Source organism: Grampus griseus (assembly GCF_964374135.1).
Source record: "Grampus griseus genome assembly, chromosome: 15".
Lineage (NCBI taxonomy): Eukaryota > Metazoa > Chordata > Mammalia > Artiodactyla > Delphinidae > Grampus > Grampus griseus.
This window is the reverse complement of record NC_139009.1, coordinates 18,058,086-18,085,493: the sequence shown is the minus strand read 5'-3', so window position 1 is coordinate 18,085,493 and position 27,408 is coordinate 18,058,086. Positions and strand designations below refer to the sequence as shown.

Below are 27,408 nucleotides of genomic sequence, written 5' to 3'. Positions count from 1 at the left end.
ACTGTGCAGGTGCTTTGGAGAAGTTTGGCAGTTCTTCAAAAGTTAAGTATGAAATTATATGACCCAGCATTTATTCCACTCCTGAGGATGTTAACAGAGATGAAAACATGATCACGCAACAACCTGAACACAAATGTTCATAGCAGCACTATTTTTAATAGCTAAAAAGTGGAAACAACCTAAATGTCCATCAACTAATGGCTATTTAGGATGTTAGGAATATTCATACAATGGACTATTATTCAGCAATAAAAACGACATGGATGAACCTTGAAAACATCATGTTGTGAATAAAGCCAGTCACAAAAGACCACATATTGTATGATTCCATTTACATGAAAATGTCCAAATAAATAAACCTATAGAAAGAATGTAGACTTGTGGCTGTCTAGAACTGAGGGTGGAGAAAGACTATTAATAGGGTTTCTTTTATTTTTTATATTTATTTTTTTGCGGTACATGGGCCTTTCACTGTTGTGGCCTCACCCGTTGCAGAGCACAGCCTCCGGATGCGCAGGCTTAGCGGCCATGGCTCACGGGCCCAGCCGCTCCGCGGCATGTGGGATCTTCCCGGACCGGGCCACGAACCCGTGTCCCCTGCATTGGCAGGCGGACTCTCAACCACTGCGCCACCAGGGGAAGCCTCATGGGGTTTCTTTCAGAGATAAAAATGTTCTAAAATCAGATTGTGATGGCTGCACAATCCTGTGAATATACTAAAAAAACACTGAGTTGTACACTTTAAATGGGTGAATTGTAAGGTATGTGAATTACATCTCAATAGCTTTTTTCAAAAAGGGAATGGGTATGCTTCTTCTATTGGATGAAATGATGAAATGCAAATGTGATGGCTGGTGCCAACAGGCTATCTGAAGACCTCAAGTTAACTGGTGCTGAGATCCGCAGATTAACAATACTGGAGTCATGACTTTTGATCTAGCAGCTCTGAACTGCTTCCCTCCGGACTTCTGCATGGGAAATAAAATAAAATGTATTCTGTAAGCCATTATTATTTTGGATTTCCCATTACAGCTAAATCTAACCTGAAAGTATACACTACCCAGTATAAAGCAAGTCATCCCATTTTCTATGCCTCAATTCCTTAATCTAGAAAATGGGTACCTTCAGTTTCCTTGATTGCAGCCCTAGCAAATAGTGCAAAGATAACTAGATAATGCATGTGTTAAATATTTAATTTCTTGGAAACTAAACAAACTCAAGATGAGTTTCTTTGGATAATTTACGTTTGAACACAACACTTTATATGCAATTTCAGCAGGTTTGGAAACACTTCACTCACAATACTTACACTGTGTTGCATGTACTACCACAATTTTACTTTTGAAGGGAAGTGGGCAACAGAATAAAAACAAAAAACACCTCCCTCCCTTTTTTGCACAGAAATGTAACTAAAAGGCATTTTTTTCCCTAACAGTTACTATTCTGCTTAAAGTGATGGTATATTCCTAATGCAATTTTTAAAGACAAATAGACTTCAATAAATAAAACACGCCGACAATAATCAAGAAGCCTGTCTTTTGAAACAAAACTAAAGACTGATACACTTCAAAACATCTGAAAGGATGCACACCAATATGTTATTAGTGGTTATCTCTGAATGGTGGAATAACAGGTGAGCTAAAGATCACTGTAGCATAACGGTATAATTTTCTCCAATGAGTATGAATTATCTGTGCAAAAAACATACAGTTAAATCAAGTGACAAAGAGCCAAATATTAGTCTACTGAATAAGCCACTTCTATTTGAAGATTCAGTGTGATGAGCAATGTTTAAATTAAATGGTTTGTACTAAGAGTAAAGGGGTAAATCTTACTAAGGAGTTTTCATGCTAGTTCAACTAAGGACACAAAGGATGGTGTAAGAAATAAACACAACCATTGAGTTAGTATTAAAAATACCACATTTTAACACTTGAGTACTAAATGAAAGTAACATTGGTTAAAGTACCTGGCAAACAGAAAGCACCTAATAAATGTTTGTTGATTCTCAAACTGAATGACTTTGCCAAATAAAAATGACAAATGCATCCATATGTAACTATTTCATAACAAACAAATGTAAATTATCTCACTGATCCTTTTAATGAACAGTAAGTATTTCATCTTCAAGACAACAGTTCTTTAACCATTAGCAAGATTGCTTTCAAAATACTTTAAGGCACTGAAATAGACACATACATAATTTCAACACAATTAAGTATAATGAAAAGTATTCTGAATGACAGAAGTATATAAAATAAATAAGATCACCTTTAGAACCTGGATAATGCATAGTAATTTAACCAATAAATTAGAATCTGTAAAATTAGATATGTACTTCTGCATATCACCCCCAACAATGGTTTTAAACTGATTGATGCCACTTTTGAAACAACTACTTAGGTCAAATTATATTCCTCATCTAAGATGCTGGCTTTATTTTCAAGTTTGCCTTCCCTTGCTAAATTCAGTTTGTTTTCTAAAGTCAACATGTTTTGGGTATTCTACATATTTAACAACTTTAGAATTTTAAACTTTAATGTAAAGAGCTTTATCAGATGGTTCTCACTTTAGAAAACCTTTAAGAATATCATCCACATTAATTAGAGTTTTCACAGTTACAAAAATGAGGGTTCTTGCTGATGACAGGTCTTTCTCTATAGAACTTCTCACTGGGGTGTATTCTGCATGTACACACAAGAAAACCTCTAATGTGTCTTCTGGTTATTACTATAAACTGGAAAATCCACAAAGGAGGCCTTTTTATATGTACAAGAAAAATATTTCCAACAAGAAGCCCCTTTATAGAAATATATGGAGAATCAAAAATTGACTTATATTTATGCAAATGAAAATTATAAAATGCTTCATGATAGGCCTACATGAAACATTTTCTTACAGATTCTTGAAAATATATTAACAATGACTTACGTTACATCTGATTTTACCATCCCCTCATTTTTTTTAAGAATGCCATTATTTTTGTTTTACTAAAGAGACGACTCTACCACAGACGTAAACGTTACAGACAATAAATATTTTCTATTATATATCTGTTCATTTCTGAGGGTAAATGACAAAAGGAAAAGGCTCTCCTTTGTTCTCCCTCTCTTCTTGATAAAAAGACCTCTACCACCTAGAAGGCTGAGAGCTAGAAAAGGAAGCATTCTCAAAATGAACTTCAAACATAAGATATATCTTATAAATCTGGTCATCTAGTTATGTGTATATTTCCCTTTTGTTATCCCTGAGCCTTTAATAAAAACCTCATTTAAATGTTGCAGCCTTGTCTCAGCTGTGCTTACAGAAGATAAAGCACAGGTTTATCTAATGATTAGTTCAGAATTAAAGGGTGGGAGGACAGTCTAAGAACAAACTGGTGGACTACAATAAAATTTAAAGGTCTAACAGTCCGATTTCAGTTGAGTCTTGCACTGTCCATGATGCAGCACACAGGTTTTATTTTATTAGGGTGGAAGCTTAGTGCAGGATTTCCTGAAGACTGGTTCTCCTACTACATACCTAAGAATTACTTGGGATTAAAAATGTAGACATCTGGAACCCATCCCAAATACAATGAATTGTTAAAATGTGTGTGGTAGGTGGCAGGTAATAGGCATTCTGAAAAGCTTCCCAAGTGATTCTTACATATTAAGGCCTGAGAATCACTGCAAATCACTGCTTTATAAGACTAGCTCTTGCAAGGGTTCTGCAAGGTCAAAACTATTTTCATAATTATACTAAGACGTTATTTGCTTTTTTTCACTTTCTCATGAATGTACAGTAGCATTTACTATAGGCTACATGATGTGTGATACTGCAACAGACATACAGAAGCAGATGAGATTCCATCTGTCTTCTTTAAATCAGACAGTAAAGGTATTTAGAAAAAATGAAATACAATGCCACGTTTCTCACTAAATCTTTTTAAATTTTGGAAAATAGACATTTTTCATAAATATGTTCTTTATATTAACACGTTTATTATTTTTAATGAATATTTTATAACTTTTTTATTTTAAATATATTAGTATTTATAACCCACATAAACAAAAGTCTTGAGACCAAAAAGTTTGAGAACTGCTCTTTCCAGCAGACATCCAGCACCCTATGAACATTACTGCTGTTAGGCATGGCCACTTAGTTCCTTGGCACATTCAATGTATATTTCACTTTAAATATGATTCAATAGATCGTCTGCAAAAAGCTTCTTAAACTTATTGTCAGGCAAGGGGATTTAATCTGACAGGGAAATACTGAAGTGTAACCAGTTTTAGTTAAAAATCTAGCATGTTTTCCTTACTGACATCATAATGTAATAAATCCTTTAATATATAAATGGGCTGTGTGATGTATGAAATAGAAAACCATACTTTACATGACGCATTTAAAAAATGTTAATTAGTAACGTGACAACACTAGCATTAGATTCTATGTGAGTGGTGGCAAACAAATGGCCCGCTCCAAATGTTAACTAAGAACAAACCCCTAATTTTTTTTTTTTTTTGGCGGTACGCGGGCCTCTCACTGTTGTGGCCTCTCCCATTGCGGAGCACAGGCTCTGGACACGCAGGCTCAGCGGCCATGGCTCACGGGCCCAGCCGCTCCGCGGCATGTGGGATCTTCCTGGACCGGGGCACGAACCCATGTCCCCTGCATCTGCAGGTGGACTCTCAACCACTGCGCCACCAGGGATGCCCCCAAACCCCTAATTTCTGAAAGAAAATAAAGTAGGGGATAAACTGCGGTTCCTAGAGAAAAAAGAATTCTTTTAAATTTATACGTTTAGAAAATGTTGAAATGTATGTCAGCAGATTGATACTGACATTATACTAAGCCACACAATTTTATTCTTAAATGAAAATACATCCCAGATATTGTTGCCGAGTTAATATTTGAGTGTATCTTGCCACTAGACAATGCAAATTGGGAACACTTCTGAGGGTGAGGCATAGCTGTGGTGAAAGCAGTTCCTTTCAGCCTTTTGATTGTATCTCAGATATAAATAAATTGCATTGATGTTTTTAACCTGCCATGTATAATTTTTTAATGTATTGCTATTTAAAAAAATCTGAGACAGCTAACATTTAAACAAATCACTGCTGTTTGGGAATGATGTTTGAATGAAAGATGCTATGAACATATTTGCTAATTTATACCGTATTAAGATTTTAAATGATATAGTTATTTAATATATCTTACGTTAAATAACTGGTATTTGAAAATAAGTCTATTTTTCTTTCTGAGTAGCCTTCTGGGAAAAGTTCATTGAATATAGTTTCCAGTCATAGTTTATTTTCCTAACTTGTACTTATTTTAAAATCTTCTCATCAGGAGGGAGTTAAATAGTGCAAAGCTCAGCAAATCTGACTTCCCCCCCATTTTGGTGTACATGTCCACTTATGACCATCATTTTTCTGGAAACCTTCCACTTAGTGTATCAAAAATCAATGTTATAAAAGTTCTTTAAAAGGTTCAGCGGTTTTTTTGAGTCTCTGAATGATTACAGCATTCTGTAAATTGGCTTCTTCCAGTGTGAGTGTTTCATCTAGTAATTTGAGGAAAGGAAGAGCTGTTGCCAGGGAAAAGGGAGGACTTCTTTGTGATCCTTGGTATTTTTCGATGAAGTCTTTGATGTGGCTTACCCTGTAAAACAGCACAAACTATTAATATAATTTTATGAAAACCTGAATTAGTTAATTTAAGGTAATAACTTGTGATGATACCTGGCTATGTTAATCCAGAATAATCAAATTATGTTGATGTAACTACTCACTTGGGCTATCTTTTAAAGGTTCACCCCTGATAATAGTCAGGAATTACTATTCCTTATCTTAGATGTGACAAGGGTATTAGAGTTACATTTTGAGTCTCTATTTTTTAGAAACACATTCTGAAATATCTACATATGAAACTATATGAAGTCTGGGATTTGCTTAACATAGTTCAGTGGGAACTGAGTGATGATGGATCATTATACCATATCTTTGCTTTTGCATATGCCTGAAAGTTTCTATAACAGAAATATCTACATATCTTGCTCTGAATGGATCAGAAATGGTCCAACCAGTAATCCTACACAGACACAGGCTGTACCTCTTCAATACCACATCAGGCTGTGCTTCAAATCTAGTTAAGATAATTCTTAAACCAGTGCACGTAGATTTTCAGTTAGTATAATAAACACTATAATGTAATATAATCACTGCAACCTTTTTTTTTTTAATAACAGTGATTTTTAAAAAATTATTTATTTATTTTTGGCTGCATTTGATCTTCGTTGCTGCACGCGGGCTTTCTTTAGTTGCGGCAAGCGGGAGCTACTCTTCGTTGCAGTGCACGTGCTTCTCATTGTGGTGGCTTGTCTTTGTTACAGAGCACAGGCTCTAGGCGTGTGGGCTTCAGTAGTTGTGGCACATGGGCTCAGTAGTTGTAGCTCGCAGGCTCTAGAGTGCAGGCTCAGTAGTTGTGGTGCACAGGCTTCATTGCTCCGCGGTATGTGGGATCTTCCCAGACCAGAGCTCGAACCCGTCTCCCCTGCATTGGCAGGTGGATTCTTAACCACTGCGCCACCAGGGAAGTCCTCCCAATCACTGCTATCTTGAAGGTAGCTCAAAGTTATGTTCATGTAAGTATATGCATGTGTATTTAGAAAGGGAAAGTACGTATACAGTTCATCGAAATTAAGATGCCACTGGGAGTTCCCTGGTGGCCTAGTGGTTAGAATGCTGGGCTTTCACTGCCATGGCCTAGGTTCAATCCCTGGTCAGGGAACTGAGATCCTGCAAGCCAGGTGGCACGGCCAAAAAAACCCCCCTGAGATGCCACTGATTCTAAGACTTGTCATTTTATATACTACTAAAATTTTTAAAAATCCAGATTATGACAAAATAGTTTCTTAAACACTTAGAATTTTTATACTTATTGAAAGAGCACTTTTAACTAATTTTCACACAAACATTCATCAAATCACTTACTTCCATAATAAGATTAGAATAAAATGGTTAAGTCATTCCTAACAGTTGAACGTTATTCAGACTCAGATCCTTCAAATCACTTCTGATTCAGTTCATTGATGTACATGTTTTTCCATATAATACTCCCTTCTGTATCATCGTGTGTGTTGATGATACAGCAGTACTTTGAAAAGTGCTCCACTACTGTCTCTGGGATGATCTTTCATTGAGCTGACACCTGTTCTGCATGCTTTGAGGCAGATGCCAAGGCAAAGACAATTGTGTCATTACTGCCATATGGCCAACAAGAAATTATAAGGATGTATCCCCATTTCAGAGATGCTAAAATGTGAAAAAATGTGCAAACAAGAATTAATGAAATATGACATCACCAAAGACAGAATTTTCCCATTCAATCAAATTCACCAATTGCTACTCTGTTAATCTGTGCAGGTTACCAACAAAATCAAGAAAATGGTCACTTGTATTTATTGGGTACCAAAAATTGGATAATGAAAGGCTAAAGCTTATGGCAAAGAATATAAATACAAAAAAACCCAATAAAGGTTAAAGGAACTGTGCAGTAAAAATTAAAAATGTGTACTGTGATCTCTGCAATACTACTACAAGAATAAAGAAATGCCAATCTAAAAAGCTATGAGAGGATAAAAAATAATACTCATTAAGCTCAAAAAGAGGCAAGAAAGGAGGAATGAAAAATAAAAAGCCATGAGGTAAAGAGAAAAAAAAGAGCAAGATGGTAGCCTTAAACCTAACTAGTTCAGGATATTATAAAACATTATAAAAACTGGACTAAACATTCCAATTAAAAAACAAAGCTTGGTTAATTATCACTTAATAAATACCATTGGCCAGTCAAAGGTTTTTAAATGCTTCAAGTCATTCAGGGAAAAAAAATGGTAGGTGACTATTTGTTATTGAAAATGCCAGAAGTATTTTTCTAGACAAAGAAGTTGGGATTAAAATAGTTTATTTCCCTAAAAAGAAACAAACCTGAGTTGTAGAGAACAAACTTATGGTTACCAAGGGGGGAAGGGTAGGGTGAGACGAACTGGGAGAGTGGGATTGACATATATACACTACTATGTATAAAATAGATAATAATGAGAACCTACTGGCATACAGGCCAGATATGAGAGGGAGTTGTGGTGGCCCAGATCAGGGAATCCGAGTCCAGGTTGGGTGAAGAGGGCATCTGCACAGGAAAGCGGCCCAGCTTCCTGGTGTCAGAGTCTGACCAGCACGAGGAGTGCGCCCATGTAGAGGGAGGCAGGTGGGGACGGTTGCAGTATGAGCAGGGTTAGGAGTGTGTCCACACAGAAGAGGTGCTCAGTGCGGAGTGTCAGAAGCCAAGTTGGGTTAGGAATATAGGAGAGATGGTACACAGCAGGCTGTCTCAAGCAGAATAAAAAGAGCATTCATACAGAGGAGGGGCCAACTGCAGTGTGTCAGAACCAGAAAGAGGTGGCAAGTGACCACTCATAGAGGAGGATAGGCAGCACTGACTGCCAGAGCCCAGGAGGGCAAACAGGTCATTGGCATGATGTGATATGTCAAGAGACCCAGCAGGAAGAGGGAGGTTTCCAGGCTGGGGAGGAGGCAGCAGTAGAAGAAGGAGACTGGTTACATGTAGGAGAACTGATTAGTAAATAAATATATTGGGGGCTTTCCTGGTGGCACAGAGGTTAAGACTCTGTGCTCCCAATGAAGGGGGCCCAGGTTCAATTCCTGGTCAGGGAACTAGATCACACATGCATACCACAACTAAGAGTTCACATGCCACAACTAAGGAGCCCTCAAGCCGCAACTAAGGAGCCCGCCTGACGCAACTAAGATCCAGCACAACCAATAAATAAATAAATATTTTTAAAAAATAAATAAATATATTGAGAGTAACTGGAGCCAGGTTTCTCACTGAAGAAAGTTAAACTGAAGAAAGTGAAGAAGTTAATTACAAATATGGAAAGGGGAAAACTAGAATAAACCCTGTGGTGGTGGATTGAAATTAGAGCTATCTATGTGAACTCATGGTTTTCGCTATGCAAAGATATAGAAATACATTTGTAAATGTGTGTGTTAGTGTGTGTATATATATGCATATGTGTATGTATGTATAGACACCTGTAGCTCTTTCCACTCAGAGGGCCTGGGAATGCTGGCAATAAGTATACCTAGTAACCAGATCCTCAATACCCTTGGCCACTAAAAAGAACCAGGGCTTCTTAGAAAACGTACAGAACGAACCTGAAAAAAAATTTTGTGCCAATAAACAAGAAAATGCTCAAAGAATGATGGGAAGATGTAAAAAGTTTAAAGGAGGTCCCAGGGACTTGGAAACCTATATACAATATGTTCCTACTTTAATTAAAATGAAAAACATTTTAAGACGAGATAAAAGACTGGAAAAATCCATCAAACTAGTAGTAGTGATTATCTCTGGGTAATGGAATTTAACTTGATTTCAATTTCTTTCAGTACTTTCCTGCATTATCATTCCTTTTCTACAATTAACAGAAAAATACACACATAATGCTAACGATCAACTTAAAAACATATTAAAAATAATGCTTTTAAAATTATGTATCTAGATAAACAGGAAAACTAATGAAATGATAATCCATAAAACAGACTGAAAATACTATATTAATGTCCAAGAATTTCCATTGTCATGAAACATTATGTTTAGAGAACTATTTATTAAGATCCTTAGTTCTTAAAAATAGCTGTTGACTGACCTGAAAAGAAGAAACACAATTAAAACTTAGGGAACAAGTCAGACTAATAATGAAATGGAAGACTCACCTATGAGAAATGTTAAATTTCTGGACAATCCTTTCCCCATTGGCTAACCAGATCTGTATATTAGTGATGGGTTCCAGACTGTTTAGTGGGACAGTAGACAACTTATTTTTATTCTCAACTTCAATAGTCTTCGCTTTAGAAACAATTTTTGGTGTAGCACTAAGAAAATCCAGACAACAAGTCAGATGCATGTTTTTCATTAAGCAGAACTTTATCATTAAACCATTACTATAAAAACTTTACAGTAAGTATAGCTTTTAGGAAGATTTTAGCTAGTCACAGCTGTTCCCTAACACATAAAGGTATTAATATCAGTTATATCCATTATACATGATGATCATAGGAATCTAATAAAATTATGCACATATAAGTAAGTTGTAAGCTTGTGGACTGTTACGTAAGTATACTTGAAGAGTATACTTATGTATTTGAATCATGCCTTACAGAACAATTTTATAGTGCTGACAGATCTATGGACTTTACCTTTACCTACTCCCCAGGTTAAAATTTCTAAAAGAAATTGTAAGTTCTCTGTAGAGAACAGTCCTTGGGTTATAAAGGAAATGAAAGGAAACAAAGTATTCCCTCATCACTCTGAAAGTCACATTGGGATATTTTTACATGTGTGGATGAATATGCATTTATATAACTTACCAATCTTGATAATTAATATATGAGAATTCATAAAAATGAAAGCAATCCTATAGTTAACCTCTTTGCATATTCTGCCACAGGCATAATTAGATAAGATGAATACTGCAAAGTTTGAAAATATTGGGCTGGTCAAAAAGGTCGTTCGGGTTTTTTGGAAGAGCTTATGAAAAACCCGAACGAACTTCTTGGCCAACCCAATAATTAAAGGCTCTGATACCGATACTAACTTTATCAGGCATTATTTCACTTTTATTACCTCAAAATTCAGATACTGATCAGAGAACACAATGCTGAAGGCATTGGTAACTATAATACAGAACCCTGTATCCAAAAGCTAGCCTATGTACTCTGTGACATTAACGGCAAAACTCAAGTGGTGGGTGCAAGGGAGAAAAAATGATTTAGCCACCCAATTTTGCCCAATGTCCTCATTAAGCCAGGCACTTTTTTTTTTTTTTTTAAGCCAGGCACTTTTGATCAGACAAAACCAAAACAGCCACCATGACTTTTTAGTATAGTGCCAGCATATGTTAATTTACACTAAGGTGAATATGACTTAGAAGTTCTCATAAAAGTTAACATGAAAAATCTCATTTCCAATGGGAGAAATGATAACTCTATATATGTGGTCTACATAGTAAAATAATGACAAGCTGAATATTAGTCAAACCTCTGCTTATGGAAATTACAGATCATGAGCCTACTCACCTTCCCAGTCTGTGACCCTGTCCTGAGAAGGGCTGGAACACAGGTTTCGTTGACATACATACTTCATTTTTCTTATCTTCAACTTTAACATCGACCTCCTCTTTATCAAAAACTCCCTGTAATTCTAAAGGTAATTCTCTTGGAAAGTAAAGAAAGAAAGTGATAAAGCCCCTAATATGTTTTTTCTTTCTCTGAAAAACATACTGTGCATGTAAAAAGAATAGAAAAATATACAGAAATAAGAGGCATATATATTCTATACAATAAAAACTAAATGTATTTAAAATAATAGAGAAAAATCAAGCTCTTATTTCATTCTTTAAAATGAAAATATAGCTACATGCTGGTTCTAGAAAAACAAGACATAAAAAAATGTAAACACATGTAGACTTAAGAAAGAAAATGACAGCCCCCTCCCCCAAAAGTGACAGTCCTTATAATTCCACTCTCACTCTAATAAAAAGCTTTGCAGTGTATCTCCTAAATTTTCTCTCTATATAGTAAAATTCCACATAATAATTATATTTTTTCCAAAGATGGTATCATTCTATGTACACTATTCTGTATTTTGCAAACTGCTTAAAAAAAAAAAAGGCAATATACCACAGAAATTTTCTCATGTTAGTATATGGATATATGTCATTCATTTTTACCACATGCACACTGTTATTCTGTTATAAAGTAGATCAAATGGTAAAAACATAAAATACTCTTTTTATCTTTTTCTTACTGACTTGTAAGAAATATGTATATATTCCATTTACAGGATATACGAGAAACAAGTATTCCCAGTTTGGCATTTGATTTTACATAATCAAATTTATCTTTCTTATACTGCTTCTGGGATTCATGCCAACTATAGCTATATGCAACAACATGGATGAATATCCCAAAGAAATAAGTTGAGTAGACACAAAAAATAAACACATTGCATTTACGTACAGAGTTCAAAAAAACAGATAAAATGAAAAAATTATAAAGAAAAGCAAAAAACCATAAAGAAAAGCAAAGAACAACTTACTACTGAAGTTAGGATAGCATTACTTCTGTGATATTACTACAAATAATGTGTAATTTAATCTTATCACGAGGACGAAATTAGATAAATCTGAATTGAGAGACATTCTACATAATTTGGGCCCATAATCTTCAAGTGTCAAGGTCATTAAAAACAGACAAAAACAAAAACTGAGAAACTGTTCCCTCCTGAAGGAGACTAAAGAGACATGACATTTACAAGCAATGTGTAATTCTGAATTGGATGCTTTTGCTATAAAGGATAATATTAAGATAAAAAGTGAAACTTGAATACATTCTGAGGAATAATTGGTAATAATATTATACATCAATAGATGGTTGTATTGTGGTTACATAGGAAAATATATTTCCTTTTTAATAAAAATACAAACTGATGCCTCATCATCCTGAATACTTTACTTTAGCAACTTACTCTCAAATACTTTTAGAAAAGTTCTTTGTACCACACTTGCAACTTCTGTATTAGTTTGAAAAAGATTCCAAATTAATTATATTACATAATATAGAGCCATTTAAAATCTGTATATACGTTGTACATATACATACATAGAGACCTATATATGTGTATGTATATATTAAAAATTGGTTAGATGTAGAATACTATCAACCCTTCTGAAATAAAAACTGACCAAAATAAGTACAGGGAAGTCCTGGCAGGCAGATTCTTAACCACTGCATGACAAGGGAAGTCCCAAGATAGTCAAAATTTAAAAAAAAAAAAAACAATATATATATATATATTATATTGGGACTTCCCTGGTGGCACAGTGGTTAGGAATCTGCCTGCCAATGCAGAAGACACAGGTTCAAGCACTGGTCTGGGAAGATCCCACATGCCGCGGCGCAACTAAGCCTGTGCGCCACAACTACTGAGCCTGTGCTCTAGAGCCCGTGTGCCACAACTACTGAGCCTGCGTGCCACAACTACTGAGCCTGAGCTCTAGAACCCGCGAGCCAAAACTACTGGGCCCGCGTGCCATAACTACTGAAGCCCGCACGCCTAGAGCTTGTGCTCCGCAACAAGAGAAGCCACCACAATGAGAAGCCCACGCACCGCAACAAAGAGTAGCCCCCAGTCACCGCAACTAGAGAAAGCTGCACACAGCAAGGAAGACCCAATGCAGTTTAAAAAAAAAAAAAAAGACACGTAGGGCTTCCCTAGTGGCGCAGTGGTTGAGAGTCTGCCTGCCGATTCAGGGGACACGGGTTTGTGTCCTGGTCCGGGAATATCCCACATGCCGCAGAGCAGCTAGGCCTGTGAGCCATGGCTGCTGAGCCTGCGCGTCCAGAGCCTGTGCTCCACAACGGGAGAGGCCACAACAGTGAGAGGCCCCGTATCGCAAAAAAAAAAAAAAAAAAAAAAAAGTGAATTAATTTAAGTCAGATTTTGGTTGGTCAGAATTCAAATTCCTGACCCTTCAAAATTACAGCTGTGGTTCTTTTAAGAAAACTCACCTTATGAAAAAATCTGAATTTATAAAAGAAAAAGTGTCTTTGAATGCATAGGAACATGTGAACAACATTAAAAGGAATCTTCTAAATGAAATATATCTAAAATATCCTCCTTGGACTTCCCTGGTGGTGCAGTGGTTAAGAATCCGCCTGCCAATGCAGGGGACACGGGTTCGAGCCCTGGTCCGGGAAGATCCCACATGATGTGGAGCAACTAAGCCCTTGCGCCACGACTACTCAGCCTGCGCTCTAGCCTCGAGCCACAACTACTGAGCCCACGTGCCACAACTATCGAAGCCCACGAGCCTAGAGCCTGTGCTCCACAACAAGAGAAGCTACCGCAATGAGAAGCCCACGCACCGCAACAAAGAGTAGCCCCCACTCTCCACAACTAGAGAAAGCCCGTGGGCAGCAATGAAGACCCAACACAGCCAAAAATAAATAAATTTAAAATAAATAAATAAATAAAATATCCCTCTATTTACAAAGATTGCTTACCCTTTTTTGATGGAGTTCAGAAACTGCTGACTTGCACCATCAGAATAACTTCTGAAATCATCATTGACTGTGAATCCATTTTTCCATAATTTTATACTTACATCTGCCTGCAAAGCAGTAAGAAACAAAATGCATCATGTAATAAATGAAATGTACTAATAAACTAAAAGTCCCTTGAAACTTTCTTCTATCAGTGTATATTTTATATATCAATCTTTTCTTTAAAATAGAGATATAACTGACATAACATTGTATTAGTCTTAGGTATACAACATAATGGTTTGATACATATATCTATTGCAAAATGATTACAGAATAAGTGTAAACATCCATCACCACACACAGCTACAAATTTTTTAAATATACCATTCTTAACAGCAAGCTTCAAATGTAAAATATCAAAAATTACAATGTACACATAAAATATGGTTAACAATGAATAATATTTTAAAATAATTCATTAATAATTTTCTTTAAGAGAGGTCATTTGCAAAAATATTCTGTGCCCTGTCTTAGAGGACACTAAAGCTTTCTGGCCAGAACAGACTTCTCAACAGTTAGAGAAGAACTTTGAAATGACTTGAACATTAGACTTTGAACATTAAGAATAATAAAGGGGGAAAAAAAAACTATGAGTAATTAATGGCTATTCCTTCAAATATAAACTATCAGTGTTACTGTTATCAATATTTAATCTCTCAACATCTTGTTGATCATCTCCTAAGAACATTATTTATTCACTCATTCAATCAAAGAAGTCACTGTAGAAATATAGAAAGGTTCAGAAATACAGTAGAATGCAGGGATGCTTCAGGCTGAACACAGAAGGACTGAAAAATCCATTTAAGAAAATAGACTATTAGAGGCCTTCCCTTGTCTCTAGCATTTATTCATTCAGCATATGTTTATTGAGTGCCTAATACGTAACAGACACTCCATTAAGATGTTAGGGAAAACAGTCACAATAATGATAGCATATATTATTAGCCTGCCTGCCTATCTATCTGTCTGTCTATGTACTTACCTGAGAGAGCACTTGTGTGTACACTTACATGTACCAAACACTGTTTAAAGTACTTTCCCTACATATATTTATTTAATCCCTAAAATCTACAGAAGATGGGTATTATTATTATTATCCTTTTTATAGATGGGAAATTAGAAACACAGATCAATTAAATTGCCCAATATTACACAGTCAGTAAGGGTGGAGCTGGGGTTGGAATCCATACTCTTAACCACTATACTATATTACCTCTTTTTTTTTTACCTATAACCAAACTGCCAAGACTCTGCTCTCATGGTACTCACAGAAAAGAATGAGAACTAAAAAAATTGTACAAATGAACTTACTTACAAAACAGAAATAGAGTCACAGATGTAGGAAACAAACTTATGGTTACCAAGGGGGAAAGTGGCAGGGAGGGATAAATTGGGAGATTGGGAGTAACACATATATAAAACAGACAACTAATAAGGACCTACAGTATAGCACAGGGAATTCTACTCAATACTCTGTAATAACCTATACAGGAAAAGAATCTAAAAAAGAGTGGATATATGTATATGTGTAACTGATTCACTTCGCTGTACAGCAGAAACTAATACAACATTGTAAATCAACTATAATCCAATAAAAATTAATTTAAAAAAAAGAAAAGAAAAGAATGAGAACAGAACAAATAGGAAAAGAGCACATAAAGATACTGAGGAGGGGAATTCCCTAGCAGTCCAGTGGTTAGGACCGGTACTTTCACTGCTGAGGGCCCAGGGTTCAATCCCTGGTCAGGGAACTATCCCACAAGCTGCATGCGCCAAAAAAAAAAAAAAAAAGAAGACACTGAGGAAAACAGAAGAAACTTAAACACAAAAATCCAAAAATGATAATTAATACACTTATATAAGAGAGGATGTTTGAAAGGGAGTAGGAGGGAATATTCAGTGAGCAAAAGAGCTCTTAGAAACTTAAAATGGAAATTAAATAAAAGGATTGAATATAAGGTTGAAGAAATATTAAAATTAAAATAGAACAAAACAACGAAGAGGTGGAAAACAGGAGAAATAATAAGAGACTCAGTCCAAGAGATCCATTATTGGTGCCCGGGTCCGGGAAGATCCCACATGCCGCGGAGCGGCTGGGCCCGTGAGCCATGGCTGCTGGGCCTGCGTGTCCGGAGCCTGTGCTCCGCAACGGGAGAGGCCACAACAGTGAGAGGCCCGCATATCGCAAAAAAAATAATAATAAAAAAAAAAATAAATAAAAGGCAAATTAGAGTAAAGGGATCTCTTTAATGTCTGACTTCGAAAAGCCAGCTAGATTCTCATAATTGCTGCTGCCTTCAGTCTGCTGTGATATGGCATTTTGATTGAAGTACATTAAAAAAAAAAAATCAAGCCTCAAACAGATACATAGTTGCAAAAAGCATTTTAATAGCTTTTCCAAGATACTACATCAAAATGTAGTAAGTAGTAGTATCTCAAAAGTTAGTTGAGGGCTTCCCTGGTGGCGCAGTGGTTGAGAGTCCGCCTGCTGATGCAGGGGACACAGGTTCGTGCCCCGGTCTGGGAAGATTCCACATGCCGCGGAGCGGCTAGGCCCGTGAGCCATGGCCACTGTGCCTGCGCGTCTGGAGCCTGTGCTCCGCAACGGGAGAGGCCACAACAGTGAGAGGCCCGCGTATTGCCAAAAAAAAAAAAAAAAAAAAAGTTAGTTGAAAACATCACACGGTAACACATATGTAGAATCTAAAAAACTGATACAAGTGAATATATTTACAAAACAGAAACAGACTCATAGATATAGAAAACAAACTTATGGCTACTGAAGGGGAAAGGTGGGGTGAGGGATAAATTAGGAGCTTGGGATTAACAGATAAACACTACTACATATAAAACAGATAAACAACAAGGGCCTCCTGCATAGCACAGGGAACTTATATTCACTAACTCGTAATAACCTATAATGAAAAAGAATATATATTACACATATTTTATATTATATATATCATATATATATTTTATGTACATTATATATATTATATATATATAAAAAAAACTGAATCACTTTACTGTACATCTGAAACTAACACAACTTTTTTCTTTTTTTGGCCACGCTGCGTGGCTTGTGGGATCTTAGCTCCCCAGTGAGGGACTGAACCTGTGCCCTCAGCAGGGAAAGTTCAGAGTCCTAACTACTGGACAGCCAGGGAATTTCCTAACACAACATTTTAAATCAACTGTACTTCAATTTAAAAAAAAAAAAGTTGAGGGACTTCCCTGGTAGCACAGTGGTTAAGAATTCGCCTGCCAATGCAGGGGACACAGGTTCGATCCCTGGTCTGGGAAGATCCCACATGCCGCGGAGAAACTAAGCCCGTGTGCCACAACTACAGAGCCTGCACTCTAGAGCCTGCAAGCCACAGCTACTGAGCCCATGTGCCACAACTACTGAAGACTGCGCGCCTAGAGCCTGTGCTCCGCAACAAGAGAAGCCATCGCAATGAGAAGTATGCACACTGCAACGAAGAGTAGCCCTCGCTCGCCGCAACTAGAGAAAGCCCACGTGCAACAACGAAGACCCAACGCAACCAAAAATAAATAAATAAAAAATAAATAAATTTATTCAAAAAAAAATTTAGTTGAGAATCTGAACATGGAATCTGAAACTTAAAGGTACATTTATTAATATGACAATAATCCTATCAGAAATATCTTTTAAGTTTTGGGAAGCTGTCAAGTGCATGATGGCAGATTATCAAAATTCTTACTTTCATGTAAAAAAGTTGATAAAATCATATCTTATCATTTGCAACAAATACTGTAAGTTGTTTCCCTTGAAGTGTCAGACTTACTTCATACATTTTGAGAAAATGTCTGCAGAATATCCAAGACTGAATCACTAGTTGTCTGTAAATCACTTTCATGTAAAAACAGTACACCATGAAAAAGCAGACTGTTCAGCTTGTATCTCAAGCAATGGTACTTTTCCTTAAGATACTTCTGTATACTGTAGAAATGTTTTACATACACTTCATATTTTATCACATAGAATATTTGTAAGATGTGTATTAAAGAGTTGGGATTTAATGAAATGTGTAAATTTTACTGCTTCATCAAGGAAATCTTTAATTGAAACGAGTGTTTTTTCCCCCTGCAAGTTCAAGGAAAGAATACAGTGTACAGAGTAGTGTCACTACCTCAATTCCTCCTAAGGTGCCAGTTTTGCCTACCATCGCTTTTGCAGTATCAGTGCAAACTCAACAGAGTGAAAAAAATAATATCTTACTATTATTATGAAAACAGTTTTGACCTCTAAAGGGCCATATTTTGAGAAGCACTGGGAAAGAAAAAATTTATGGACACTTACCTGTTTCTTTTGTTCAGTGGGAGACAAACATTTGGCACCAACCTTCTGAGCTTCCTCAAAAAGGCTGTCAACAAAATATTCACAATTTGTTTGCTGATTATCACTAAGAGGTTGGTGGTCAGATCCTGTTTCACAAACCCTATACACACACAAAAAAAAGAAAAATAAGCACTATTAACCACTAATTCTCTAAAAATTTACACAAATTGTTCTAGTTAAAGGATCTAGAGCTGACACGCTACCTCCACGCCTGCAGTTGAGACTCTCTTCTGAATTAACATAGTAGATAAGTGGCCTCGGCAAGTCATTAACACTTGCGGTCCAGAGCAGGGTTTTCTCAACTTCAGTCCATTGATATTTGGGGAGGGTTAATTCTTTGTTGGGCAGGCTGTCCTGTACACTGTAGGAAGTTTAGCAGCACCTGTGGCCGTTAACCACTAGACGCCAGTAGCATGGACATCCCCCAACCCCCCAGTGTTATAATAATAAAAAACATCTTTAGACAACGCCAGATGGCCTCTGGGGGTGGGATGGGCAAAACTGCACCAGGTTGAAAACCACTGGTCCAGAGTAAAAAAACAACATGTTCTTTGTAAAGCTCTCAAAATGGCTTTAAAGGGGGTCACTATGTACTTTTTGGTAACACAAAGCACTCTTGAAACTAAAGGTAGTAAGGTGTGAGGAACAGTCATAATCATAGTTTTGCTCCTTTGCACACTTCAGAATGAAATTTCCCACTCAAGACTTTCATCTGTAGTGGTTTAATACTCTACTGGGTTTTTTTTTTCCTTTCTTTCTTTTTAAATTGAGGTACAACTGACATACAACATTATTTTAGTTTCAGATATACAATATAATAATTCAATGCTTGTATGTACTGAAAAATAATCACAATGTCTAGTTAATTGTTAACATCCATCACCATGCATAGTTACAGAATTTTTTCCTTGTGATAAGAACTTTCAAGATTTACTCTCTTGGCAACTTTCAGATGTGCAGTACAGTGTTATTAACTAAAGTCTCCATGATGTACATTATATCCCATGACTTATTTATTTTATAACTGGAAGTTTGTACCTTTTGACCACCTTCCTCCATTTTGCCCACCCCATCTACTGTTTTTGTATGTGTATGTGTGCTTATATTTTGTCATATAAGAAATATTACCTAAGAGTTTGTTTGATAAAAGGATGGTTTCTGGTTGATCTTTTCTAAAGTCACATAGAAAATTCATAAATGTACTGAGAGATAATTTCTCAGATTTCTCAGATAAGAATCAACACTTTTATAGTGCTTACACTGTGCCAGGATCTGCAAGGCAGATATTTTTATCCACATTTTATAGATACGGAAAATGAGTCACAAAGAGGTTAAGTTACATGTTAGAGATTACACAGCTAGTAAGTGGCAGAAACAGAATTCAAACCCTGTTAATCTGTCTTCCAAGTCTATGCTCCTAGCCATGATACATTATAAAGCCTCTCTTAATAGCTAATATTTATTAAGCATTTATTAATACATGTTAGGAACTTTTCTAAGCGCTTTCAATGTGTTTACTCTTTCAATCTTCACAGTGACCTAAAAGGCACGTATTGGTTTGTTTGTGTTTTTTTAACATCTTTATTGGAGTATAATCGCTTTACAATGGTGTGTTAGTTTCTGCTTTATAACAAAGTGAATCAGTTATACATATACATATGTTCCCATATCTCTTCCCTCTTGCGTCTCCCTCCCTCCCACCCTCCCTAGCACATATGGTTTTTATCCTCATTTACTAGGTAAAGAAAAAGCTTAAGCAATTTGCCAAAGATGACAAAGCTATTGGTAGGCAGAGCTGGAAACTGAACTCAGGCTTCTAATGCCCCTACTCTTTTTCAATTTATTTATTTATTTATTATTTATTTTTGGCTGCGTTGGGTCTTCCTTGCTGAGCATGGGCTTTCTCTAGTTGTGGTGAGTGGGGGCTACTCTCCGTTGTGGTGCACAGGCTTCTCATTGCAGTGGCTTCTCTTGCTGCAGAGCATGGGCTCTAGGCGCGTGGGCTTCAGTGGCTGCGGCACGCGGGCTCGGTAGCTGTGGCTCGCGGGCTGTAGAGCACAGACTCAGTAGTTGTGGTGCACGGACTTAGTTGCTCCTCGGCATGTGGGATCTTCCTGGACCAGGACTCGAACCCGTGTCCCCTGCATTGGCAGGCAGATTCTTAACCACTGTGCCACCAGGGAATCCCCTATTATTATTTTTAAATTTTATTTATTTTATTTTTGGCTGCACTGTGTCTTCGTTGTTGCATGCAGGCGTTCTCTAGTTGCAGCGAGTGGGTGCTACTCTTTGTTGCGGTGCACAGGCTTCTCACTGTGGTGGCTTCTCTTGTTGCGGAGCACAAGCTCTAGGCGTGTGGGCTTCAGTAGCTGTGGCGCTTGGGCTCAGTAGCTGTGGCTCACAGGCTCTAGAGCGCAGGCTCAGTAGTTGTGGTGCACAGGCTTAGCTGCTCTGTGGCATGTGGGATTTTCCCCGACCAGGGCTTGAACCTGTGTCCCCTGCACTGGCAGGCAAATTCTTAACCCCTGCACTACCAGGGAAGCCCCTTACTAATTATTTAAATTCAAAGTATTGATACATATTATAACATTATAAAGCTTGAAAACATTATGCTAAATGAAAGAAGCCAGTCACAAAAGACCCCATATTCTATGATTCCACATATATGAAATGCCCAGAATAAGCAAACCTATAGAGACAAATCTATAGAGACAGAGAGTGTATCATTGGTTGTCAGGCGTAAGGCACAGGAGAATGGGGTATGACTGCTAATAGGTATGGGGTTTCTCTTTGGGTGATGTAAATGTTATAAAACTGACTGTGGTAATGGTTTCACAACTCTATGAATGTACTAAAACCCACTTAATTGTATACTTTTTTTTTTTTGGCTGCATTGCATCTTCGTTGCTGCAAGCGGGGGCTACTCTGCGTTGCAGTGCGCAGGCTTCTCCTTGCGGTGGCTTCTCTTGTTGCAGAGCACAGGCTCTAGGCGTGCAGGCTTCAGTAGTTGCAGCACGTGGGCTCAGTAGTTGTGGCTCAAGGGCACTAGAGTGCAGGCTCAGTAGTTGTGGCACACGGGCTTAGGTGTTCTGCGGCACGTGGGATCTTCCCGGACCAGGGATCAAACCCCTGTCCCCTTGCATTGGCAGGCGGATTCTTAACCACTGTGCCACCAGGGAAGTCCCTGAATTGTATACTTTAAATGGATGAGTTATATGGTATGTGAATTACATCTCCACAAAACTGTTAGAAGTCCTAAGTTAATCTTACTCTTTAAAATCAGTCATTCAAGGCTTCCCTGGTGGCTCAGTGGTTAAGAATCTGCCTGCCAATGCAGAAGACACGGGTTTGAGCCCTGGTCTGGGAAGATCTCATATGCTGTGGAGCAACTAAGCCCGGGCGCCACAACTACTGAGCCTGCGCTCTAGAGCCTGTGAGCCACGACTACTGAAGCCCACACATGTAGAGCCCGTGCTCTGCAACAAGAGAAGCCACCGCAATGAGAAGCCTGCACACCGCAACAACGAGTAGCCCCCGCTCACTGCAACTAGAGAAAGCCCACGCGCAGCAATGAAGACGCAACACAGCCAAAAATTAATAAACAAAAAATTTTTAAAAAATTAGTCATTCAACTGGGGCTTCTGTGGTGGCCCAGTGGTTAAAACTCCGTGCTTCCACTGCAGGGGGTACAGGTTGGATCCCTGGTTGGGGAAGTTCTGCAAGCCACAAGGTGCGGCAAAAATAAATAAGTAAATAAGCAAGCCATTCAACTTATTTCTCTGTAGAAAAGAGTTAACATAGCAGGCCTAACTGTTGCTATCCTTTTTACTTTTCTCATGAGAGTATGGAATTTTAATATGTGCCTAGTCCCCAGTATAAACCCTAGGCTCATTTCCAATGAACTTCCCTGGTAGACAACATCTCACACGTGCTATATAACTTATTACTGGAGGAATTAAGTGTGTGTCCTGGTGGCTCCACTGGGCAAGGACTCTTAGAAGCTTATGCCTGGTTTCCCCTGGACTTCACCCTCTTGCAAAGTATCTTTTCATTGCAATAAAGCTTAGTCATTAGTATGACTATTGGCTGAATCCTGTGAATCCTCTAAGCAAATCATCACATCTGGAGGCAGTCTTAGGGGCTCCTGACATAACCTCACAATTATATAGTTAGTATCAGATATTTATATAAAACAGTAAGTACTCTACTGAAAAAATAATAAATAATATTTGTTCGGTATAGAAAGTGTTCACAAAGTATTTGTAAATACTTACCTGTCTCCTTAAATGGACTATGAATGAAAGATATTTACCTTTTCAAGTATTTAAAACAAAGAACATAATACAAAAATAAATATTCCACTTCAGAGAAGTGAGAATAAAGAATTTTGTATTAATAAGAACGACAGACTTTGCATCTACCATTTATTGGGTGCCTGCTATATGCTAATACGATGCTCAGTGCTTTAAATTGGCTATCTAATTCTTATAAAAACCTTTCAGGTACCTATGTACACCTCCTCCTTTTTATTTCTTATTTTATTTTATTTTTTTTTGCAGTACGCAAGTCTCTCACCGTTGTGGCCTCTCCTGCCACGGAGCACAGGCTCCGGATGCGCAGGTTCAGCGGCCATGGCTCACGGGCCCAGCCGCTCCACGGCATGTGGGATCTTCCCAGACCGGGGCACGAACCCGTGTTCCCTGCATTGGCAGGCAGACTCTCAACCACTGGGCCACCAGGGAAGCCCAACCTCCTTTTTAGATGAGATACTGAAGCTCAAAGAATCTACCTAAGTTGCTCAAATGCCAGAGAAGTAATGTTAAGACAGAGATGGGATTCAAACCTAGGTTTATCTGATTCCAAAGCCCTTATATTTCCACTATTACTTCAAGATAGTATAACACAAGAGGCTAATGAAGTAATAAATAGTTACTTTAATTTTCCTCTTAAATAACAGAAAGAATATGTGGGCAGAGAGAAATTTAACACTTAAAAAAATTAATCACAAAAAGATTTATAACTTGACTAAAATCCATTTAATGCAGCTATGGAAAAAAAACTTTAAAGTACATTACTATTAGGTATTTAACAGACAATCATAATGAAAACTAAGTCAGTGAAATGTAAAAACAGAGAAAGATGGTAACAAAGGCATTAATAACAAAGAAAATGCATAAATTAACTCACCATTCTTCCTTTATACTTTCAAGATTATCTACTTCTTTCATTCTCTTTTGCCTTACTGTAAAAGTAAAAAGAAAAATAAGGTAAAGTTCTTAATACAGTATTTTAAATAAATTCATTCCAGCGTATGCAGTAAGATTCTTTACCATTAAGTTATTATGTACTCCTAAAGTAGCACTAAAGGGGTCTTAAGAACAAGTGACCTAACTCAAAGCTGTCACTTTCACTTAAAGTAAAGCAATAAAAAGTAAATTTTGGGTTCGGATAATCTGACAAAAGAAAGATTTCATAAAAGTTATGATGAGGGCAATTCCGGGGCGGTCTAGTGGTTAGGACTCTGTGCTTTTACTACCAAGGGCCCATGTTCAATCACTGGTTGGGAAACTAAGATCCTGCAAGTGCTCGCGGCCAAAAAAAATTTATGATGAAAAATAATGTATGCTTTGGTTTAATAACAAACAAAAGTGAATGTAAACATTTCATTCAATCTCCAATAGTAACAAAATATCAAATCAATATAAACTCATTCTTTTTTTCCAATGTAGATGATTTTTGTCAAAATTTCTTTAAAACATCTTTATTAGAGTATAATTGCTTTACAATGGTATGTTAGTTTCTGCTTTATAACTAAGAGTATCAGTTATACATATACATATGTCCCCATATCTCTTCCCTCTTGCATCTCCCTCCCTCCCACCCTCCCTATCCCACCCCTCTAGGTGGTCACAAAGAACCAAGCTGATCTCCCTGTGCTATGCGGCTGCTTCCTACTAGCTAGCTATTTTACGTTTGGTAGTGTATATATGTCCATGCCACTCTCTCACTTTGTCCCAGCTTACCCTTCCTCCTCCCCATATCCTCAAGTCCATTCTCTAGTAGGTCTGCAGAGTCTGTCACACAGAGTGAAGTAAGTCAGAAAGAGACAAACAAATACCGTATGCTAACACATATATATGGAATCTAAAAAAAAAACAGAAAAAGAAAAAGACCAAAAAATGGTCAGAAGAACCTAGGGGCAAAACGGGAATAAAACAGAGCTCCTCCACAACAAGAGGAGCAACCTCAATGAGAAGCCCACGCACAGCAACAAAGACCCAATGCAGCCAAAAATAAATTAATCAATTTTTTTAAAAATGGAGAGAAGCAAGGGTGAAAAGTTATTTTTGGGGGGGTAAAAAACTGGATTATTTTCTCTCTTTCCCAAACTTTCTGCAATACTCTTGCCCTTACAACAAAAATAATATAAGAAATAAGGAAACAAATGGATGTTTAAAAGAGTCCAAGCCATCTGCCCTTTGAGAGGTCCTGAAAGCAATGACAGACTAGAAGCAATAAGCATACCAAAAGCCTACATCTTGGCTTCTAAATATAATTTTCCAAGAAAAGGAATCATGGCTCCTTAGAGAAAAGGCTGATTCCAGGGCTGGGACAGAGAAAGAACAAATGAGCCCGAAATACCTTGCACCAGAAAGTAAGATGGTGCTCAGTGAATGATGAAGACATATCAAAAGGACACTGAAGCCACCTGAAGGGGTTCCCACTGGACAAGTCTGGGAAATGGAACATCAAAGTAAATAATGATACTAATGGATTATAACTCACTGAATAAAACAGAAACCCATGAGGAGTCCATACTATTAGATCTTAAAAAAATCAGGAAAAGATGGACTTGTAAATAAATTCAACAGTCATATGGAATCACCATTACCAAGATAAATTCCAGATATATCCAAGATCTAAAATTTAAAAATTGAACCTGAGGGTGATGTCAGCAAAATGAAAGAATAGGCAGCTCCAAGCTCCTGTCCCCACAGAAACATTGAAAAACAAGCAGAAACTATTAGAACCAACTTAGAACTCTGGAAAGTAGTCAAAGGTTTACAGCTATCAAGCAAATGATGAATCAAGAAAAATACAACTTAAAAACAGCAGGGAAAACAAACCAATTCAAAACTGGGCAAAGGATGTGAACAGACATTTCTCCAAAGAAGAAATATGAGTAGACAATAAGCACATGAACAGGATGCTCAACATCACTAGTCACAATGAGATACCACTTTATACACATCATAATAGCTATTATTTAATAAAACAAAAATAATAAGTGCTCACAGGGATGTGGAGAAATTAGAACACCGGAATATTGCTGGTGGAAATGTAAAACGGTACAGCTGCTGTAGAAAAGGATTTGGTGGTTGAGGCATTATTCACAATAGCCAAGAAGTGGAAATAATCCAGATGTCCATCAACAGATGAATGTCTCAACAAAATGTGGTATATACATATAATGGAATATTAATTAGCCGTAAAAAGGAATGAAGTTTTGATACATACTACAACACGAATAAACCTTGAAAATATTAAGTGAATTAAGTCAAACACAAAAGGACAAATACTGCATGATTCTAGTTACATTCATATTTCATACAAAGCAAATTCATAGAGATAGAGAAGTAAAATAGAGGTTTTTAGGGACTGGGAGAAGAGAGGAATGTGGAATTACTGCATAACGGGCACAGAGTTTCTGTTTGGGACCATGAAGAAGTCTTGGAAATGGACAGTGGTAATGGTTACACACCATTGTGAATATTATTAATGCTGCTGAATTGTACACTTAAAATTGGTTAAGATGGCAAATTTTATGTTATATATGTATGTATTTTACCACAATAAAAAAAACTTTAAAAAAAAGGCAAACTTTTTTTTGTGTGTGTGGTAGGGGGGCCTCTCACTGTTGTGGCCTCTCCCGCTGCGGAGCACAGGCTCCGGACGCGCAGGCTCAGCGGCCATGGCTCACGGGCCCAGCCGCTCCGCGGCATGTGGGATCCTCCCGGACCGGGGCACGAACCCGTGTCCCCTGCATCGGCAGGCGGACTCTCAACCACTGCGCCACCAGGGAAGCCCAGCAGGTGGATTCTTAACCACTGCACCACCAGAGAAGCCCCTGTCCATGTTATATTCAGAATCGAGTCCAGTTCCACACTGAGGTCTCTTTTCCCCTATCACAATAGTTCCTGAACATAATCTGGTTTCACTGATTTAACTGCTGTCCAGCTCTGTTTCTTCTTTGACATGTATACCTAGAAATCCCATTATCTAAAAATCCATCCCAATGATACTTTAGCAAAAGTATAAAAAGGTGAATACACTACACTATTCACTGTAGTATTATTTACAGCATTGATTGTAACAGCAAAGCCTGTAAAAAGCCTCAACTTGTCCATTAATAGGACTTCTTTTTTTTTTTTTTTTTTTTTGCGGTACGCAGGCCTCTCACTGCCGCGGCCTCCCCCGCCGCGGAGCACAGGCTCTGGATGCGCAGGCCCAGCGGCCACGGCCAACGGGCCCAGCCGTTCCGCGGCATGCGGGATCCTCCTGGACCAGCGCACGAACCTGCGTCCCCTTCATCGGCAGGCAGACTCCCAACCACTGCGCCACCAGGGAAGCCCCTAATAGGGACTTCTTGAATAAACTATGGTAAATCCACACAGTGGGATGTGCTGTTAAGTGAAAAAAGCAAAATGGAGACAAATATGTATGATATGGTACTGTTTATCTAAGAAAGAGGTGAACATGAATATATGTATATTTGTTTACATTAGGAAAAAATGAAAAAGTAAACCAAAAAATAAATACTAAGGTTACTTATAAAGTGGGAGAGAGTGCACTGGGTGAAGGGAGTAAGGGCAG

General features: G+C 37.6%; 1 protein-coding gene across 4 annotated transcripts in view; it reads right to left on the bottom strand.

Moving 5' to 3' along the window:
* Positions 1 to 35: 35 nt before the first annotated feature.
* Positions 36 to 27,408, bottom strand: part of UBXN2A (UBX domain protein 2A) — a 40,125-nt gene continuing 12,752 nt past the window's right edge. Inside the window, exons 2-7 of one of the 4 annotated variants that reach the window (XM_082671823.1) lie at positions 23,722 to 23,776; positions 18,496 to 18,634; positions 14,130 to 14,236; positions 11,142 to 11,279; positions 9,780 to 9,938; positions 36 to 968 (exon numbers count right to left, since the gene is read on the bottom strand). In XM_082671823.1, coding sequence (XP_082527949.1) covers positions 923 to 968; positions 9,780 to 9,938; positions 11,142 to 11,279; positions 14,130 to 14,236; positions 18,496 to 18,634; positions 23,722 to 23,762 — 630 coding nt within the window. In that variant the 5' untranslated portion in view covers positions 23,763 to 23,776 and the 3' untranslated portion in view covers positions 36 to 922. Of the gene's footprint in view, positions 5,647 to 7,177; positions 7,299 to 9,779; positions 9,939 to 11,141; positions 11,280 to 14,129; positions 14,237 to 18,495; positions 18,635 to 23,721; positions 23,777 to 27,408 lie in introns of those variants that run through there. The other 3 variants (XM_082671820.1, XM_082671821.1, XM_082671822.1) reach the window with 3 other exon arrangements.